Consider the following 21,922-nt stretch of genomic DNA (forward strand, 5'->3'; position numbering starts at 1 on the left):
CTGTCTGCAAGAAGTTACATGCCTCGCAGCGGGTGTGGCGGCACAGGAGCCGTGGCAGCATTCAAGTTCGCAGTGCAGCAGTTACCGCTGAAGGTGGGTTTGTGTTCAGCCACCGGTCAGTAACCTGCAGGCACTGCAGTGTACACCCTGTATAATTATTGTGCACATGCAAAGGTGAGTGTGGATTGTTACACACTCAGTAGGAAGCTTCTTACTCCCGCTCTGCCCAGGTGTAAATGTCTTCACAAGCTGCAAGAATCAAGCCCTGAGACTGTAGGTTGGAATGAATGTAAAACCAAAATGAATCCAAATCCTCCATGTAAAGTTCTGAATGAAATCTGTGTTTTCTTTTGTTGCAGGGGAAAGGTGGACCTTGTCCATATAAATGGTTTTGCAGTTTATCTAAAGGCCAGGTCACTGGAAATCTTCTGTGGTGAAGATTTCTGTTTGAATGTGAATTGCAGCTGGACTGACATGCACATATTGTTTCCTGAAATGCAAACTTTGAAAGTAGAACAGGCTATTGCAGGTTGAGTTTTCGTTTTGAATTTGTACATTATGACCGCTGTGTATTTATGTTCTAGTTTACTTTGCACAAACTTTCCATTGCAGACTTCTTATACCGATTGAGCTTCAACTGAGACAAAAGAAAGACTTGTAGTGTTATAAACCTGGGGGTTCCAGGTGAAATCTTTAGCTGAGATGATACTTATACAAAATTGGTATGAACAGCAGGTTGTCACTGGAACTGGAAAGAAAATCTCCATGACAGACATGCCTTTTTAAAAATGTTTTGGTTTAATGCTTGCATTTCTCTTGTATAGGTATCTCTTTCTGTTGGAGGGTCTGCTAAAATTTTCCCAGGGCTGGTTAGAGGATCACTGTTGCTTTAAAAACTGAATAAACAGAGAGGCACCTCCATGGCTTCAGGTCCAGGAGCCAGAAAAATGACATTTTTCATGAATTCTTCCAAATGAATTGCTCTGTGACCACTATAGACTTCTGAGTGTTTAAATCATGAGAATAGAATATTGTTAAGGCTTTTCTTGAAGTGCTCTGAAATTCCCTTCTTTCACTACCCATGATTGTTTCCACAGCTCACGCAGTGAGCTCAAAGCCCAGTATGATTTCACATACTCCTGTGAGTTATGTTTTGACTTGGGGTTTGGACTTTTTTGTGATTGAAAGTTTTTACGCGGCTCTTTGTGACCTCATGCTAGGGCAAACACTGTGTTGATTTGAAGGAATGTAGATGGGTCTGCAGAAATGTCAGGGTCTCCCATTAAGATGTTTCTTTCACCTCAGCAGGAGTACTCAGCGTTTCTGTGAGTGTTGTTACTGAGATGCCCTGTAGTAAGTAACACAGCACTAAGCACAATTGCTCTGATGTATTCCAGTAACACGGTGTTAATGTGCCATTGCTGCTCTGTATTTCAGCGCCAAGGCATCACTTCTTTGGATTACAATAACACAGGCAAGTGGACTTCTGCTTTAAGAAAGCGGAGCAGATCAGTCTGTGCAGTAGTGTTGTGCACTGGGACAGTGGGATACAATCAGCACTTTTCACACTGTGCCTGAATGCAAGACATGATCTCAAAAGGCTTCTGAGTCCTGCAAAGCCTTCTTCATGTGCTTGCCTTTGCACTCCATGGACTTGATCCAAGGTTCAGTGGCACACTGTTTCACTGCTTCTGGATGACTTTGGATCACGCTGGGTCAATACTTACATTTGAAGGGGCCCCTCTTTCACAGTGTCGGAATGTAAGCATTTACAGCACCAGAGCACAGTGTACACGGTAACTCAGGTAATACGTTTTGACTAAATGTTTCCATTTGTTATGCTGCCATTTGTACCATCTAATGCATATTTGCTCTACTGAGGCACTCAGCACCTAAAAGTGCAATTATATTTTTCAGAAAGCTCTTGACTTAGAAGTTCTCTATATGAGTAGGTATTCATTATGCCGAGGATTGAACTCTTGCAAAGAAAGCAAAGTCTGAGCCTTCTTGATAAAGAAAAGCAACACACCTTATTCACAGTTCTGATTTTTTGTGATTCTTATCATGTTTAGTGTTCCTAAGTCTAGAGTCCCCGGAGCTAGATGATGCCTAGAGAATCTCAGTTTGTTTGGTACTCAAAATAGGAAATTTGGAGCTGTTGTTATTGCAGAGAACTGCTTGGAAATAACTGCACACAGAAAGCAAATCTCAGAAAGCTAAAAAAGGAACGCAAATTCATAAGCTAAATTAGTGCAATACTGTGGCGTACAGAATAATTTAGTTCCAGGTTCTCACTGAGAATTGCTGCTTATTAAGCTAAATAAAATATTTTTAGTTTTATTGCCTTAAGGATATTTAATCTAACATCAAGATGTTTTTGTTTATAAGATTCATTTTCAGTGTCACAAACGTTATATTCTGTATGAAAAACATAATAGACTAAATTTACATCAAGAGTGAATGTGATACAAAATTAAATATTAGCCTTATTCAGAGGTAGCTCTATATCCATGTGTGCACATGGGTGTGAGTTTGTGTCTGTCTTCTCATTATTCTAAAGTTAATATTAGTATTTTCATGCCTGATTCATGATTTTTAAATGCCTGACCTTGGCAACACTGAACATCTGCCTTAGTTGTGGGTGCTAATCTCTTTTGAAATTCTAACCTAAATTTTAAATTTCTGCCATTAAAAAACTCCTAGACCAGACAAGCCACTTGCCAAATGCTGGGCTATAAATTACAGCCATTTCTTTTTATTACTCTGTTGTACACTAAAAAAAAAACAAACCCAAAACACCTAAACCCACAAATCTAATTACACCAAATGTGCTCTTCATCCAAAGGTGAGCTGCTGAGCTTAGCCTCAGCTCCAAGCAGACCGTCCGGCTGAGCTGCAACCTAAACTTTGGGAAGAACAGAAGCAGAAATAGTAACACAACTGTACCTCTGTTTTACCCCTGTAGGGAAATATCTAAATAAGTAATAAAATTAATGAAATACTATTTATAACCACGGCATCATAAATGCATTATTTATAAATAAAAGCAAAGCAGGTTAGCCACGGTAAACTGACACAGCTCCGCTGGCTGTAACGGTGATTTACACCAACAGTGAATCTGGCCCAGGCTTTTCCAGCATGGCTGTCGCTCCTGCTCTGGAGATAAGTTCATGGAAAAGACATCCCTGTACAGTATTGCACAGGTTCTCATCGACTTCCAGCCTGGAACATCCTCTCACCTCTGAGGCCCCAGGCTTGTTCAGCAATACCTGGGCGTGAGCATCATTACAACCAAAGCATAATCAGTCTGCTAAACCACTAGCTAATATTTAGCAAAACCCTCTGAATTCCACACCCTCTCAGGAGGATCTCTTTTGTTATTCTATCCTTCCAGGCAGAAGTTGTTCCTCGCACCTACCTTAAAATCTCCTGTGTCTCACCTGGGAGACCATTACTTATCTGTCATCAATAACCCCCCTGGAATAAAAGCTGAGCATCTGTTCTCTATGTTATAGCATTATTACCAGTTTTTCTCTACGCCTTGCTCCCTTCAGGGACCTTACCTGTTCCCAGCAGAGCTGCAGATTGCCTTCAGAGCTAAGAAGGACACTGCTGCCATTTATATCCACTGAAATAGCCTGACACTGTATGGATATCATTAGGTGCAAAAGGTAACACTGGCCTGGACCTGTGACTTGGACATACATCTGTGAACTGAGGGGAAACATCCCTGTTCACATCAGGAGTTCCTCCAAACCCCGAGCAGGGTGGCTCTAGCAGATCCACGTCAAATTCGAATGAAGCTGCCCAGGACCTGCTGATTATTCCTACAGAAGTGCTGCTGATGTGAAAACACCTTTTGTCACTGTTACTAATCCAGGCTGCCGAGAAGGCAGCTTGTGACATCAGCTGGTTGGTAGTCTCCAGGATCTTTAGAGATAATCTCTATTGCTTGGCCTGGTTAAAGAGGAAAAACACTGTGACGGCAGTGATCTAGAGCTGATTTTTTTAGATGTTGGGTAGAGTCTGTGTAAATATTTCAGGCCTTCTAGGCAGTGCTGAACCTCTCTATTCAGAAATTGCACCTGATAAAATGTTTTCACCTGAGCAGCTGACACTGCGGGACACACATGAACTCTGAAAAGCAGAGGGGCAGCCGCAAGAGCTGTGCATCCTTTAGGATGGCGAGTACTTTGCCTCTATCACTGCCTGGGGACAGAGGTAAGGGAATTTGACTTTTCTAATGTAGGACAATGAAGCTGTGCATGTTTGTGTGCATTTTTGCACTTCCCTGTTAAATGTCCCTACAGTTTAAAAAGTTTAGCCCAAGAAGTTACATAAAAAATCAATTGTTACTGAATTTATTCTTACCACTTGAATCCCGTTACAGGAGGCTTTTTAGAGGTGGTCAGTTCAATGCATTTGCTTGCTCTGGTTCATAGCATCAGGCAGAATTTGTGTTTCGTCTACTGGCTATTGACCTGGCATGGCCACAGGGTTAGTTTGCAAGACAGAGAAGAAAAAAGGGGAGGCATTAATTGCTCATTACAAAGAGTGAAAAACTGTAACTGATCATGGCACAGTGCTGCTGCTAATGCGTTTGAAACCTCCCCCTACCTCACCAAACCATATGGGGGTTTAAAATGTAAATACAATTTGTAATTGAGAGCAGCATTTTATTACTTTCTTTTAAGAGGCACAGGACGCCTGTAACCCTCAATATGAAATTTCCGTTGGCTAGAAATAAATTCAGCTCCATGTTTTGTTTTTATTCCCGCTGCGACACCCGCATGAGAAAGGTAACGGCTGGTCTGCAAGCTTTCACTCTCTCACTCAGCACTGAGGGCAGAAGTGGCTGGGAGCTGTGGTTTTCAGAGTCACACTGCTGGCTTCCTCACGTTGCACACTGGAGGCAAAAGCAAACACGCTGCAGAATAAATCCTCAGAGATGCTGAGAGCTGCTGAGCTACCACAGCCTCGGCTGGAGTCGTGGAGAACTGCAGGCACTAAGCCCTTGCCTGAATTTTGCTCTCATCTTCAGTGGTATGCTGCCTAACAGCAGCCTGTTCTGCCAATTGCAGGTACTTATTTATCAGCCTTGCAGTAGCACCTAGAAAGCACCATCGTGGGCTCAGATTTCATCCTATTAGGTGCTGTACAACTGCACAACAAATAGTTCCTGCCGCAGCGAGCTGGAAGGATGCGTGAGACAGGTGACAAGAAAACTGTACCAAAAAAGCAGTGTGGGACATTTTTGCTTCTCCTGTGACATGGGAGATGTCACAAGGATTTATGATTTAGAATTAACTCCTTTAGGAAATCAAATATTCAGGCTGTATTGGGCTTAAAGAGTAACTCCTGAATAATGCCATAACATAAAGGATTCGCCTTAAGGATTTTGGCTGATCTGGGTATCCAAAGTTCCTATATGGAGACGGAGGCCTTAGAGTCCCACTGCCAAATAAGTTACTCTTGGATACTTCTGTCAGCATGGAAATAATCCCCCTCACCCTTCCTGGCCTCCTCCTCATACTTAACTTCATTTTGTCTCATTAGGCACTTTTCTGTCAGCTGTATGTCTGGGAAGCAGCATGAGAAGAGTTGCTCATAAAGAGCACAGGAACTCAGCCCTTCACTCTGAGTAGGGAAAGGAAAACAGAAAGTTATTCACGCTTTGGCTGGAAGGACTGGTGATCTCCACGTGCACAAGTCAGGAAGGTCTAGAACACTGATGAACAATGAAGAGGGAGAGATTTAAAGAACGGTGAAAAGACCTCAAGTTTTTAAGGTAAACAACTACACCAGCTCATGTGCTGGTCACTCACCAGCAAAACCATGTGGTTCAGGGCAAAGTGGACAGTTCCAGGAGAACTGAAAGGAAGGATTAAGAAACTACCCAGCAGTGGGTATCCCCGGGCTGCTGAGTTCACAAATCTGTTAGAATTATTAGAATTTATTTCTCAAGAAGATAAATCCTGTCCCATATTTCTGTTATAGGTAGAGAAAACAATAATCAAAATAAAACTGGAAATAAGTAAGGCTTTGAATGAACTAGGCAGGAATATTTGCCTTCAGTGCAAATTCTGGGAGTTTGTTAGGTGTCCAATGCCTCAAAGGGTTTAACTCATCAAATAGTATTCACTGAAGAATCAGGAAAGTAACAACTATAAGACTTAAAATGAAGGCATCTATTCCAGTGCATGCCACTTTTGAGAACAGAAACTCATTCTGCTACTTCAAGACTTCTCGGCTGAATTAATGTGTAGGACATAATAATAGCCATGCTGAGAGTGAAATATTCCCTTTCTCATTAGAAACCACTTCTGTTCTTGTTGAGCTGTATCCTCCTACCTTCATTTGCCCTGGGTTCTATCCAACATTATTTACAATAATTGTATCCACCTTCACTGTTGGATTTCTCAAAGGAATTGTGGCTAAGAGGGATAAAAGACGTCTACACACTCAGTGGCTTTTTCCTCAAACAAATCAGGAAGTCAAGCATGGTTTACACTGAGAAAGAACTACTTGAAGTGCTCCGAGGTGCTTTTTTTTTAGCCTCTTAACGTTGCAGGACACCTAGACATCCTATCTTATACACGAGAAACTTAAATTGTACATTCTGTCAAGTAGATAAGTGAGTTAATTAAAAAATTCTTCATAGCCATGAGCTCCTACTGAAGTCTGAGAAGACATTCCTTGACCTAAAGGTGGGAATAGGGTAACATGAATAATCTACCCATAATGTCCTTGTCTTCAAGGGGTCCTTATCTTCCAAGGTCTGTCAGCTTACTGGTAAGAATCAGGCAAGCTGTCCAGAAGTGAGCCTTATGTGTAAAGTGTTGACTGAATTTACTGAAGTTACTTCTCTCTGCACCTCTGTTAACCTTGAATATTAGAGTGTGTATTTCCTTATATGAAAAAATAATAAAGACAGAAGGGAAATAACAGGATGACATACAGCTGACGCCTCCTTGCGTATTAACTGTTTTCATGTCCCACTGACAAATACCCATCTCAATGATGACGTCCCTTTACTAACCCATGCTTCTCTATGTGAGTTTCTGCACAGTGCAAAACCACCGTGGTTAAATGAGTGAACAGAACATCATCATATATAAACAAACAATAGATTAAAATAGGGTCTAGAATGGCTGTGCACTTGCACACCTCACTGAAGTGCGCACTTGGTAGGCAAAAGATAGTGTCTGCCTTAATGAGCTTATGAAAACGGGATTCCTCTTGCCTGGCATAATAGAGAAAAAAACTTAGGCCAGGAGTTCACAACAGTGTCTTTCCTGAGGAACTTTGTTTTTTTCTGTGCTCTCCGTGACTGAGCCATACATGTGATCTGTAAGTTCTGAATGGTATCCTTATGTCTGAAAGCCAATGCAGAGAATTTCCTGGGTTATAATGCATTTTTGTCTCTAATAGAGCATTAATTCAATGTCTGTCATTGGTGAGGGAGCATTACTCAGTATTCATAAGAGAATTAAAAGTAAAACAAAAATGTCTTTTCCTTGCTTCTGCATTTTGAGAAGCTTGTTTAGTTTTTGACTTGCTGTAGAAGGTCGTGGTCCTGCCCCTGCAGTTGCTGCTATTACCTATATGCCATTTGTTCCTGGGAGTTAGGCTGAGGGCTGGCTGGGAGCCATTGGTATTAGTGATAAGGGTCCTCCAGTTTAGATTCCAGACATTTTTTCCTTCCCAGTGCACTTTTTCCTCACTGCATCACTCTGTACTTTTTCAGCGAGATGGTGCATCATGTCCGCAATTATGCTGAGCAGTATCACAGCAGTGTCAGACCTAAGTTCATGCTGGGGATAGATTGTATGCTTGGTGTCAGCCCTCTGTAGGAACCCGGCTTGAGCTGACAGTGCAGTTGCCTGGGTTTCAGCATGGATGAAATGAGCCAACAGCAGTCTCTCCTGTACTTATTTACCTTCATAGAGAGCAGCTTTCATGTCTGCAAAGGGTACAACAGAGCCTGTAGAGCACTGTCTCCACATGCATACGCTGACCTGCAACTACCAAGCAAAGGAGGTACCATGAGCAGTTTGCTGCTCTTTCTTTCAAGCAAGATTTTTTTCTGCTAGAAACCTGAGGCTTGAGTTCTGCTGAAAGGTAAAATGTAGGTTGAATTTGTTTCTTAGACGAGTTCACCCCTCTGAGCATTCAGAGCATTTCAGTTTTGTCTGTTCTCATGGCTCGATATCAGACCTCATGCTGCAGGGAGTCTTTCTTTATGGCCAAGATGCTGGGTTCACGGCCCACATTTCTTTCATGTGTTTTTAAACCTCAAAAATGCTCATTAGAGGTATTTCCTTCACAGACTAGCACCTCAAGGAGTGTTTCAGCCCACCTGAGATGCAATTCCTACAATTAAGCATTATTCTTCAAAACTTCTGTCCCCTAAAACATGACTTCTGTGGTGTTGACTCATGATTTCGGGGTACTTGAGTGGAATAGGTTGGAATATGATGATATGTCTGAATGTGTCATTTGCATTTCCTCCTGTTTGAGTGCCTGTACTGTGTATTTTCAAGCCACCATGGGGTTTTGTGTTGTATTTCTGAGTACGTTGGCTCACATGCATACATAACTAATGCCTGTTTTGAAGTGCCGGGAATGTAAAACGGGTTAGCGAGCTAACCGAGCCGAGCAGCAGGTCGAGACATGTCGCAACAGTATTAGTCAGCCGCCAGAATGAGCATAGCTTGAGGGGTCCCGAGTTAAAAGAGCACGATTAGTCTCAGCTCAGGGTAAAGATTACTGGCAAAGTCAGGAGTGGAGACCTTCAGCCATGACTTAGGGTCACAGTTCTTCAAGGCTTTATCTGCTGTCACCAAAATATTTAGGACCTAAGTCCCAAGTGACCCAGTCTGCGTTTTCAAGTTGCTTAGCCATCATTTCATTGCTTGTTTTAATAAAATTGGTACATGAGGTTCTCAGCTTGTCTCACAAGTGTTCACCGCCTGGCCAGGCTGGGTCTGACCCTGACTCCCTATGCTGCCAGGACGTGCTGTCACCCACTGCAATTGGAACGCTACAAAGAAAAATATGTTGGCCTGGATTCCGTCCTCAGCCATAAGATAGTAAATCCCAGATAACCACACTCATTCTAGAGAGATAAAAATGGATTTTTGCTATTGTTTGGGGGTCAGAATATGGCAGCTTTCTGCTGCGCTGCGCTCCTATTGCTTTTCTTAATTTTAAGCCTGGGTGATGTGTGGGTTGTTTCTTTAGTGCAAACAGGAGGGGTTGCTCCTATGTCATACGATGATTCTTCTCTAATGCTGCTTTAGAAAAGTGCCAAAGGATTGAATTAGGGACTCGTGATATTTACAAGGAGTTGTTAAATGCCTTTGTGGGCCATAGCTTTTATAGCTACTTTGCTGGTGGAATATGGCCCTATTACCACGTCCTACACTCAGTGTCTGCAAGGCAATGCCAAGCTGTTCTAGTCATAATTTCCAGTGAAAGTGACTAGTTCAGCTTGTTTGTCACTGACTTAAATTCCTGAATCGTCTCTCATTTGGCAGTGTTTTTTCTAGTGCTCTTATGGGTGGCATAGCGTAAAATCCATGCTGTACTTGGAGGTGGTGTTTCTGCCTATCTTCCGTTCAGATGTGTGTGTTTGTGTTGTAACCCACAATGGAACATAAGTGGCTCCAAACCTCAGTATGAGGTGATCCAACATACTCTGGGATTCATCTGCAATTAAACTACAAATACCTGGCATGAATTTAGCCACTGGGTCAATATTCAGCTATTATTTTCTGTAAACAAAAATCTCTTATGACCTTGGCTTTTGCTATGCTGGATTTTTGACAAAGGAGGCAGAACGTTATATTTTAGCACATCCTGATATAGTTGGGTTTTAGGTGAAGAGATCGTATTGTTTCTCCTGAAGTTTTAGGAAGCTTCATGTCATACATATTACAAAACTTTTCAGAAATTACACATTTGTATGTACAAGCAGAAGTTATAAATACATCAAATTAATTTAGAAAAGTCGATTTTAGGCTAACAGAAAAAGGCACGGTAGATGCCAGCAAAAGCTAAATAAAAGATTCAAACAAAATTTCTGACAGGGAGAGCCATTTGTCAAGTGCTGGGCTGGCTCCTCCATCCTTTCAAGATTTTAAATGAATATAGCCTTTCTCTCTCTGAATGCACATGACCAAAATGTTAGTGGGTGTCAAAACCTCACCTGCCTTCCCAGAGCTCTTCAGCTTTTCTCCAGCCTACCTCACTTCGTGCTTTGTTAAACCCAACTTCTCAGAAGTATCTTCCTGCCAGACAGAGCAGGCGTTGTCAGTGGAAACTAATTACTTTCTCATCAAATACTATCGTGCAGCAAAAATGGTGTGATCTTTCCCACTGTTTCCAGTCCCTCCCAGATAATTCCAGTACAGGTGACACTTCTTGTGTGACCAGTGGTCTAAAGGGGTGTGGAGGATAGTCACCATCCCTGAGGATGTTTAAGGAAGGGTCAGACCTGCTCCTTAAGGACATGGTTTAGTGGGTGACATGGGTGGTAGGGGGATGGTTGGACCAGATGATCTTGGAGGGCTTTTCCAACCTTAATGATTCTACAATTCTATGATTCTAAGTGCAGAACAGTGAGGACAAGTCCATTAACCAGACTGGGTTGGAGACGACAGGGCTGAGTTCTGTCACTGAAGATGCCATGGCTTGAGTTGGCTTAGCCAATTACTACCAGCATAAGATAATAATAACAGTAACATCAAAAAGTATGTTTTAGCTCAACCAAAAAGCATGTGCTTGATACAGCAACTGGCATATAAAATGCTGTGGGCTGAAGTAGATATTCTGCTGTTAGGCAGAAGAGGCTAGCGATGGTTCTTTGATTGTTTAATGTATAAAACTCTAGTGGAAGTTAAGGCAGATTTCACTACAGTCCATCAGATTGGTTATTTTGGTTACTGTTGGTCTTGGTCTCTTCTCTTTTGGTTCTCTTGGATGGAGAACAGGGCAGTGCTGTCGCACAGGGATTCAGTGCAGGACCAGAACGTTCCAGCTTCATTATTATTATTACCTGAGCTTTACACAAATATGGCTTATGTCTGCTTTTATCCACTGGGGAACTGGGCAGGATAAAGCAGCCAGGGAATGAAAAATTAGGACTTAATGCAAAAGGAGGCTAGGATTCTGCTGCCTTGTGTTCTAGCCTTGCCTGTGGCAGACTCCTTGTTGGGCCCAAAGTAAGAGTCCTTTTTGTGCTTCTGCTCTCTGTGTACGAAGCAAGGAATAACAGTGTTTTCCAACCTTGCGGGTATGTTGGGAAGACAGATTCAGCCTTGGTTTTGAAATACACATATACTGTGGTAATTAGAACAATACAAAAGCAAATAAAAACAGGAAGAAGAAAAGTACCTAACCCACAAAAGGATTTGGTTGATGTGCAGCAAATGAGATATGGGACCACAGACTATATAATGAAGTTAAAAGAAATATTGAACAGCTGCTTTGCTACACACTTTTACAAAATGAAATGACATCCTGAAGGAAAAATAGTACAGGCTCATTTACTACCCAAGAGGGCAGAGCTAAGGTTACAGGGACTATAACAGTGTTGTCATTTCCTTACTCCCAGGAGCTGCACTTTCCTACTTGATAGCTTTCCTAATGTAATTGCATTCATGTGATGATTTTTAGAGCCTGATCCTTACAAGTGTAAATCAGGAGGCACCCCAGCAAAGGCAACGAAGTGATCCCACTGCAAAAACAATGGGAGCCACAGCAGAATCAGGCATGCTCAGTCCATAACCTCCTTCCCCAAATTCTGCAACAAATGCTCCATGCTGGAATAGCAAGTGTCAGATGAAAACACCAAACAATGACAACAGTGCATTTTTCAGTAGCCACATCATATTATGTCATTGATGTCATGTTGAGTTATATTAGTCTGCTTTTCATTATGTTGTGTTATGCCTTTTGACATAATGCAACACACTGTAAGTAACATAAAGTGACCTCCAAGTATAAAAGAGAACACAGTTTTTGTCAGATTAGATAGTGATTATGAATTCTTAGGAAGGGAGGGGGGAGTCAGAGAAGGAGAGAAGAAGGGTTGGATTCAGTGTCCTGAACAAATGCACAGAACTTAATTAACAGATACAGCAGCCCTGGCTGTTTCCAGATAGGTCTGTGTGTCTCTGCTCAACAGAGAGAGACGGTTCTCAGTGGGACTTCCACTGTTTGGTTTACTTAAAATTCTGCAGAGGTATCTGTAATAGCTCTTCCTGTTCTGTACCTGAACTATAGGAGCTGCATATACCTTGGACATAAGACTAGCTTTCCTGAGACTCACCGTGTTGCCAGGCTCCAAAATACAGAAATCAGACAAAGCTCAGCCAATGGACTTTCTGGGCAGCATTACGTAACCTGTCCTCTGTATCAAGAATTTAATCGGCTGCTACGAGAACTTCTGTAGGGACAAAAGAAAAGGGAATCATCCTGGCTTTAAAAGGAAGGGGAGCTCCTCATTAATTTAAGGTAGTAAAGGAAAAGAACCAAGCTACCTCAGCTGGGTAGTTCTTGCTGGTGGATTAGCTGGAAGAAGCTGGTGTGCTTGCACCAGTGCCTACTTGAGTGGCATTTGGTCTGTACTCCTGATCCAGGGTTGGCACACTTACCACAACTGGTGAGGCAATGCTCAGCTTGCTGGTTTGCTGTTAATTCCTATTTACATTTGGATAAATCACTGAGCATATCTGTTCTCCACCTGCAGAATAAATGAACATCTGTGACTTAGAGGATGTTAGGAATACATAGCAGAGAGCAAACAGATGACATGGGCAGAGAGCAGTAGTAGCTGGCAGTCCCTCAAGGCACATTTTGCCAGAGCACAGTGTCAGGATGGGGCTCAAATGAGTCCTATCTTTACGCAAGTCTTGGCCTCACCTTTAGCCTCAGCACCAAACGAGGTATCAGACGTAGAGATGGTCAGTGCATAGGAAGTGGAGTCCTTTGGTATGAAGGCTGAGATACATGTCTTCTAAATGGTTGGGAATCGTCTCTATCTACTGGCAGCATATGCGAGGTTTCAGTTCCCAAATATGACTAGCTGGGTTCCCAAATATGATTAGCTGTCACGTGTCTTCTTTGGAAGGCATGCCATTCAAAGACAGGAAATAAAACTATCTGTGTGCAGCATGAGAAGTGAAATGCTGTGGAGTGGAGATGATCTCAAAAGTCAGTCTACAATAGCTGGAATACTTACAAAGGTACTTACACATTTCCTCTATAACATCCAGAATTAGTGGCTTTTTTCTCACCTCACTGATGTGGGAGAAGAGGCTGTATTCCACTTGGCTTCCCATCTCACTGCAAGAGTTGTCACTACGTCCTGCCCTCTGCGTCTTTTTAAGAAGTGAATGATATAAGGAGCAGAAACATTTTCATGAGCAATTTTAAAGATATAAGTGGCAGAGGCACCTGAATATATTTGATGTGGTCTTCCTGAGCAGTAATAAATGTGGAATCTGATTTTAAAAATTTTTTTTAAGGTTAAAAATTAATATTGCTGACAGGGGGAGAGTGTAGAGGTTTGTTTTTTTTTTTTTGTGAAGAAGGCTCACAGAGCAGTTAGAACAGCACATGATTTCAGAATCCAATGTGAGTCACGTGCATTTTCGCTATCATTTCTCCCTCTATAAATGTAGTATAAATTAATATCTACTTAATTTCCAGGCCTGTAGCAGTTCTTTAGGATGTGTATGGGATGCTGTCCTTGTTCATTAGGCTATTAAATATTAGAGGATTAGCAATTATTTCTTCTGAGCAGTGTGCAATAAACCAGCTCTGCTCTCCATCCTGCAAAGAGATCTGTGCAATCAGACCCCTGTGACACTGACATCCACAGTGCTCTGCATGAGCGCAGGGATCTACCTTTAAGTATCATTCTGCAACATCAGAGACTTCAGAATTAAACATGAAACATTCTGGCAAGTATCATTAAGATCACAAAGAAAGCTGTTACCCTTGGTAGGACATTGAACCTTGCTTACGGCCAGAGAGACACAGAGACTCAACACTGTAAAATCTCACTGAGATTTGCAGCCAGGCTGGATCTCAGGAGACTTCCTATTATTATTTTCTTTACTAATAAATCATTATGTTGTCTCCTTCACAGCACACGGAGTTCAAATAAACCTGTCCCTGTGACAATCTGATTTTCTAAAGGAGTGTCCTGTTCTGTTGAGTCATGTGAGAGGAAAATACAAAGAAGTAGAAAGACAGATCAAAAAGGGGTAGCAGAAAGGGCCCTGGAGGCAGACTTAAGTTTGGTATTTAATATTTCAGGTAAAATATTCACTTAGCATCAATTATCTTGTTGGATTCTTTTTTTTTTTTTTTTCTTCTTTTTTTTTTTTTCAGATGAAATTGCCTTCTGAATCAGCCAGCTCTCTAATTACCAGATTGAATGATTGAAATTTTTAGGGCAATTAAATTCAAGACTTTCTTTTTCAGTCCTTATGTTATTCCCCCCTTCTCTCCCTCCCCTTTCCAGTCTGGAGCCTTTCTATAATTTGGAGGCAGTTGCAGAAGCAAGCAGACCTTTAAAGCCAAGATGTATGTCTCCCTTAATTCCTCTGTGGATTTGTTTTATAGACTAAGCAGAGAGGGTTCTGGTCTCTCAGCACACGTGCATTACAAATACACAGTATTGTGTGGGTTTTATCCTAACATGTCATGTCATTTAAAAACAGCTTGGAAGAATTCGTTTAATGTAGAAATTCTGTGAAAAGACAAAGATCAATGTAGAAAATACATGCACTATTGGAAAATGCCTGCAGATCAAGCTAGAAACTAAGGAGAAAATTGATGACAATAATGATGATTGATGATACACTAGATAAGAGAAAGCAAAACTCCCAAGGAAACAGTACAAAGCATCTGTTAACAGAGCTGTTAGGACAAACTCATGAAATGGATGGATGAAAAGACAAGTGTTCTTCCAAAAAAGGGCACAAAATTCGCAGGATGGAGTCCTGGGACCAGTGAACTCAATGACAAAGCTGCTGCTCGTTTGCCTGTCTTGTTAGGATTACAGCACAGATCCTGCAAAAGATGAAACCATATTATAAAATGTAAGTACATGAGCTATTAGATTGATTTCAGCGGGTCTATTTCTTCCTTAAAGTTAAGCACAGGCCTGGATCAACGCCTAAACAAGTGAACATGGTTGGTCTTTTCCTGCCCACACAAAACCCATCAAATTCTCTAAGATTTTCCCCAAAATTTCCTTTCAGTTTTTCAGATTACCAAACTCAATCTAATATACAAACACAACTGCTGGGCAGTTGCAGGCAAGTGGACCGCGGGGTTTATTTTTATGCTGCATTACACGAGGCAATGGTATACTGCCACTGAAGTCAGAACAACGAACACGAGGCTAACTTCCAACTTGCATCCAAGACAATTTTGCTAAAGCCGGAGGAATTGTGTTGTGCTTATTTATTACTTAGTTATCCCTGTAGGTGTTCGAGGTACTTCACAACAGCTAAAACAGTCCTTGCCCTGAAGAGCATGCAGTCAAATCTAAGATTAGAGATGACAGCACTGCAAGGGGCTGGACCTGGGGAAAGAACAAGGTCTTTGTTCAGCTAGATACTTAAACGGATGTCTGTCTCAAAGTTCAGTTAATTGGTTAACAACTTTCCTGAATCAAGGTCAGTGTGACTGATGCAGACATGTATTTCAGACGCCAGTGCATGTTCCTGAAATACCTGGTGTCGCTACTGTTTTTAATGGGCCAGTTGTCCTGTTTAGGTACTCTCACAGACACATATTAAACCTTTAGGAAATACGATTTCACTTCTGTGGGATTATGCCAGTTTGTACCGGTTAGTGTTCTGGCTCATTGTTATGTAGAAATCATATATAAATCAAGCAGGATTAATGAATCAGATGGAATGTGTATGCATTAATGGCCATGAGCATTCCCTGGGAGACACAGCTCTTGTGTTTCCTCTGCTGCTGTCTGTTTTCTCCTGCTCACAACTCCATATGCATTGCTACATAACTTCTTTTCATGCTTTGAAGTCCACGACTGTCCATCAGTTTGCAGCAGTAGCTTAAGATCTAGACCCTGAACTTTTGGACTGCATGATAGATTGAGGGAAAAAAGGCTTGATCTGCCTCTCTTTATTGGCACCTGCAGAGCCGTGCTTTCCGGCATACCTCCCAGTTCCAGCTGCACCTATACAGAAAGAACCTCAGTCATTTTTCTTGAGCTCTCAGTGCGTGCACTGTGCTCTGGAGCACCTGGGTATCGTAGTGCCCGGGATTTACTGCTAGTTTCTTCTGCATTTTCTCAAGGTGTGCATTTTTCTTTCTACTTTTTCAGAATGCCGTGTCCACTTAAGATCTTTTCAGTGCATGCCCTGTGCTCTTACTTAGAAGTACACGGGAAAGTCCCTTCAGCTGTAGCTTATTGTAAGCGCTGTACAAGTGTATCCCAACTGCCTACTCTACTTATCTGCTGCATTATTTCTGTGAAAGCTAAAGCCGTGCATGGAACAGATGCTTGGAATGGTATTGGGATCCAATTACTGCACTTTTCCAATCTTACATCTATTGTCTAAACTTGGAGCAGGCATATTTTTGTTCCTTGGTAACACTATATAAAGAGACAATTGGCATTGTGTTTGCTGGCTGACTAGTTGGCAGAGAAGGAACGGAAGGAGCAGCAGCAACATGGTAGGTTTTATTCTTTCCGTGTCTGTCATTTTAGCGGTTTGTATTTCTTTCTGACTGTAGCAATTCTACCAGAGCAGTAATGATCACACTGGGCTCCGTGAAATCTCACACTTAGTATCGCATCCACAATGAAGGTACATCCAATAGAGTGATCTGTGAACTTCCAAAGACTTTTCTGCACATGTTTAACGAATGAGTAAGGTAGGGAACATAGATGCACTTGGTAAAGGGAGGAGTTTGTGCATCTCTTTCCAAGACTAATTCACTAGGGCAAGCAGTGATTGGCATGGCTGGTGTTAATTAGTGCTAAGGTCTGCTACGGCGTGATAGGGAGTAAGGGAGAGGGATATCTCTATAATTTTAATTGTATTGCTCTTGAGACAGGGGAGAAATAGGAAGTACTGCAGAAATTTCTTTGTTTTATCTTTACTTTGCTCACTGTTGGCTTTTAGCTCGGACTCTAGCAGTCACCTCTGAACCAAAGGTGCATTTGATGTGATTCCGAGGAGCAAAAGATTCCTGCCTAAGGGACAGCAGGTAGACTGGGCTCAATCTTTGTCTTTTGCAAATTCAGACGAATGACTACAATATTAAAAAAAAAAAAAAAAGTGATTTTCTCTTATTTTTCTTCCTTTGCAGGTCCTTTTTAGGTTGTCTTAGAGTAGTGCTGCCCAGTGGCTCCCTCAGGCCATAGAGTATTTGATTCTGGAGAACACTGGAGAGGGAGCTGTATATGAAAAGCTTTCTCAAAGCTTAGTTCAAACCTGATCCTATTTAAACAGGTGACAAATGTGATCCAAGTGCTGCTCTGAGCAGGATAAAACCACGTTCAAAGTCATTTCTGAAATACACGCACAAAACTAGGATCCAAGTTCAATTTGTGCAATCCCGGTGTAAATGGTTTCACGCTGACTATGCCAGTCACTAATCATGTTTTTTACCACTGTTTTAGAAGTGGACAGTGTCTTCTTCTTCAGTTGTGGATTTACAGGTTTCCTTTTAATCAACTTTGGTAAAGTCTATGCCAGCTGCTTTGTGGTGGGGGTGGGCAAGTGCTGGGTCTTTTTTTCCCTCCTTTTTCTTTCTTTTTCTCTTTTACTATTTACCAGTTCTCTTCCCTCCTGTTCAGTGAAACAACACACCACGCTGCTTGATGTTTTAGGATATTTCAGGACATTCTGTGGTGAAATTGCTCAAGTTGGGAGATGTCAAAATGCAGTGAAAGACTGTGCTGTTTCCTCACTCCCAGTTCAACTGATGATTCTCTGTGATGGTTCCTTTCATTGTGCCTTTTGTTTAGGGAAAATATCTTCTGAGGTACCTTACTATACAAGGACACATGAAACAGATTTAACATGGAAAGAAAAAAATATCCTTAATGAAAGAAAGCTGAAGAATATCTTTACATAAGGAAGTGATCATTTTTTATTAATCAGAGGGAAATGTATATGTAATTATGCTAGATGAACTCTGTGGGGAGGTTTTTTTCTCTCTTTATGATGTCTTAAGGGATTTATAAATATTACAGAGGTTTTATAGCATCATAATATTTCAGATGTGCAGTAAAGCTACTTTCAAAGGATTAGTGCAGACAAAGCAGCATAGTAAAAAATAATTACAAGTCAGCCAGTGCTACTAGGCTCTGACATACAGGGCTGATGAGAATGAGAGAGGCAGGGTTCAGGGAGATAATTTCTAACAAGAGCAGACCACACAAGTGTTATGGAATGGAGTTCTGAGAACTGTCTATTGCTCTCCGCTAATTCCAGGGAATTTCAGTGAAGTCGAGCCTGTAATGTCTCCACATGCACTGCGCTGATGGAGGGAAAGGAGGGAAGAAGAGAGGCGGAAGGAGGGAGAAGGAAGGGTTTTTCATATTCCTGAAACATTCTGGTGTTTATTCAGTTCAAGTGACACCTTGCAGCAAATTCAGTATGCCGAAGGGAACTTAGTACCCAAAAATAGATTGCGTTCTGATCAAATGTGTTTTGCAGCTTGCTCTGCTGTCTGGAACGTACCACCTGTACTGAAACAAGCACTGACCTCAGCGAAGCAATGCTGATTTCACTAACTGGAAACGTGGCCTGTTGTTTAGCTGCTGAAGTGTGTGCGTATGCATCTGCACATGCACGCTCCCGTACGTGCACGTCTGTGTGTACCAGGGGACCGTGGTGGGGAGGGACTGCTATCTGTTTACGCGCAGGAGGGGGATACGTGTATGCCAAAGAAAAATTCGTAGGGTGGGGAAAGCGGTCGGTGAACTCTGGGTGGCAGAGGTTGAGGAGTCTGTGGCTGAAGAGGTTATCTGCTGCTCACAGAGAAGGTTTGGGACACGCCACGTCCTCCCTGTGTATATATGCAAGGGGAAAAAGGAGACTGATTGGAAAGGGATTTTATGTGGGGCAAAGGAGAATGCTTCAGTGTGCAGGAGCGTGAAGCCGGGAGGATGCAGTCCAACAGATTTTTGTATCTAGGAGGGATCAAAGGTGTGTGTGTCTGTGTGGGTGTGTGGGAGGCCGGGACTACGTACACAATGGAGTGAGGATGAGAAGGGGGGGCTCTGTCTGCCAGTGCAGAGTAGGCAATAAAAAGATCTTGTGTTTCTCAGTTCTGATAACGTGGGTTTTTATTTGAATGATCTGAGGCTGTTGCCTGTTTGAAATGCAAATTGTGCCCTTAGAGCAGTTTATGTTGCTTACTCCTCTAGACCGTTCCCTGAAAGGCATGCACTTGGGCTGCCCATATGCTGCTCACCTGCCATGAAAAGGACCTAAACCATACAAAAAAAAAAAAAAAGTGGCTTTGCCATGGCTGGGGATTTGGTGCAGATGCAATGTAAATTATTGCAGCAGAGCAAACTGGTGTGACAATAATGACAACAATCCTGTCCAGCGCTGCAAAGATCCCTCAGATGGGTTTAAAATGTAACTTTTGATTCAGAATCTTATTCAGTGATAACCAAAATTCAAAGACAGGAAATGTCAGTACTGAGATTCCAGAGCAGATGAAAAGTAAGGCGAGATCATGATGGATGAAAAAGTAATAGTAACTCGGAGTTAACATCATACTGTGGATCACAGTGGGGGACGCAATCTGAGCGAGATGATGGATGAGTCTGTCTTTTCTGTAGTCACGGATGTAGTTGCCAAGGAAGGAAGTATAAAATGAGAAACAATGCAATTTAAAGCTGTTAATATTTTAAGTCTAGTTTGCCCTGGGCTGAATGAGCCCATAAAGGTACAAGACAACAGAATCAGGCTCTTAATAGAGAGCCGCTGGTTTTCTCTGAAGAACTCCCTCCCAAGAGACCTGCTTATCCACCAGTGGAAAGGGTTGGTGTCTTCTTTGGTAAAAAAAAGGGGGAAAAAAAAAAAAAAGAAGACAATAACACAGTAAGTTGCTGAGTGGGGAACTGTTTCTGCCCAGCTCCCTGGCACTGCCAGACAGGAGAAATGTAAAGAACCTCAGTGAAGGAAACTCCACTCAGAGCCAGTGCCTGGTTAAACAGAGTTTTCTTGGGACCAAATTTTGGTACAGCTCCATTTGTCATTTAAGTATTCTAAAAAAACCCCTAATCATTAAAAAAAAAAAAAAAAAAAAAGACCCTTTAAAATCCAGGCTAATTGAGAGAGTGCTAACATTAGTAAGACAAATGAGTGATATGCGACAAGCCTGTGGTTTCTCTTCTGAAGTGAAGTGTTGTTTTCTTCACAATGGAATGATTAATACACTCAGGCAGGAATATTAATAGGCTTGTTCAGTTGTTGCAACATTCTTCCCACTGCTGTGCTATTGAGGCTTTGGAATCTGAGCCCAGGGGACCCTCAGCTCTTCAGTTTCTCATCTGGCACATTTTGTATGTCAGTCTCAAAGCACATGTTGCAAAGATAGAGCAGCTATCATCACAAAGTGCCGCTCAGTACACTTTGCATTTTACAAATGGGGAAATCAAGGCAGACAGCAATCATGCATCAGTCACCCACTTGCTCCTCTGTAGGTCACCTACTAAATCCTTGACAGTTTAGAAATCTTGTTTGCTCAGTTCTGTGTTGTCCTTTTTGCCATATAATTCTTTTAAGAGGGATACTCTAGGCTCGGAATCCTGGTTCTATTCATTAAAAATTTCTGGAGTGTCTGGAGTTGTCAGGCAGCAGCACAGACCTATTTCCATTCTCCTAGAGCTGTCTGTAGTTTGATCCACCAGAGCAGCAGTGGCAATGTACTCTTCTCTGTGCCTGCACCACCTCCTTCTCTCTCAGCCTTCCTCTTCATGCCACCTTCACCAGTCATTCAAAACCAAGTTGCAGTTTCTTTCTTTGATTACGAACTCCCAAGGTTTTAGAGCAGATAAATTACATTCCCGACACTGCATATACAAAAAGATAGAAGACTGATAATCCAAGATACCAAAATACTTAGCTTGAAACCAGTGATGGAAAGCCATTCCCTTTTGACAGCTGTTTGTTGGCTCCTGTGAAATGTATTGGTGGTCTCAGCCCCATTCCACAAGTGAGTAGATCATAAATAGGATCCACGCCCAGAGCTTCAACAGAAAAACTAAAGATAGATCAAGCCACATGGGCACTGGTCTCCTTTATCATCCCTGGAGATGACTAACCAGAGAGAAGCAACGAACAAATATCGTGCTGGGATGAATTTCGCTGGGTATGGTGATTGTCCTCTGGATAAATAATCTTCAGTCTCTTTTGCCTTGAATAGGACTTAACTAATTCAGAAAAGTTTTGGGGTGTTTTTTTGTTTTTGGCAGTCTGTTTCTAATAGATAATGAGCCACAGCTTTTGGGTTTGTCTGATCCTTTCTTACAGCTACAATACTTGCTTAAAGCCTTACAGCAGAGAGAACCCATTAAGCTGAGGAATAATGAAGGTATTACCAGCATTTGGCATTTCAAGTTAACAAAACCCGGAGCTGCAGTCCTTCATCGCAGCGCTAGTTTAAAAAGATGCAGGTTGCTTGCTGTCACAGGGAGTTTGTCGTGCTGGATGTGGATGCTGTATTTGGTCACAGCAGAGCAGAGCATGAGAATGGTGCATGTTTTGTCTTCATAAAGACCAGCTACATGACCACAGGAGAAGCGGTTTTACTACCCCATCTGTAAAGGCTGGGGCCAGACTTGTGCCATGTGGTCAGTTCCCCCAGACAGCTTGCAATACATTTCACTGGGTAACATCTG

At 42.0% G+C, this 21,922-nt stretch overlaps 1 protein-coding gene across 6 annotated transcripts in view; it reads left to right on the top strand.

The window, feature by feature from the left end:
• Positions 1-21,922, top strand: part of MYL10 (myosin light chain 10) — a 52,302-nt gene that overhangs the window by 14,266 nt on the left and 16,114 nt on the right. The window contains exon 3 of one of the 6 annotated variants that reach the window (XM_083806186.1): positions 5,557-5,788. The exons of 1 other annotated variant lie outside the window; for it this stretch is intronic. Coding sequence is in view for 2 of the 5 variants with exons in the window: in XM_083806183.1 (XP_083662309.1) it covers positions 19-93 (75 nt within the window). In the remaining 3 variants the exon portion in view is untranslated. Of the gene's footprint in view, positions 94-5,556; positions 5,789-16,661; positions 16,729-18,561; positions 19,215-21,230; positions 21,394-21,922 lie in introns of those variants that run through there. 4 more of the 6 variants (XM_083806183.1, XM_083806184.1, XM_083806187.1 and 1 more) reach the window with 4 other exon arrangements.

Source organism: Anser anser, assembly GCF_964211835.1.
Source record: "Anser anser genome assembly, chromosome: 20".
In the NCBI taxonomy this organism is placed as follows: Eukaryota; Metazoa; Chordata; class Aves; order Anseriformes; family Anatidae; genus Anser; species Anser anser.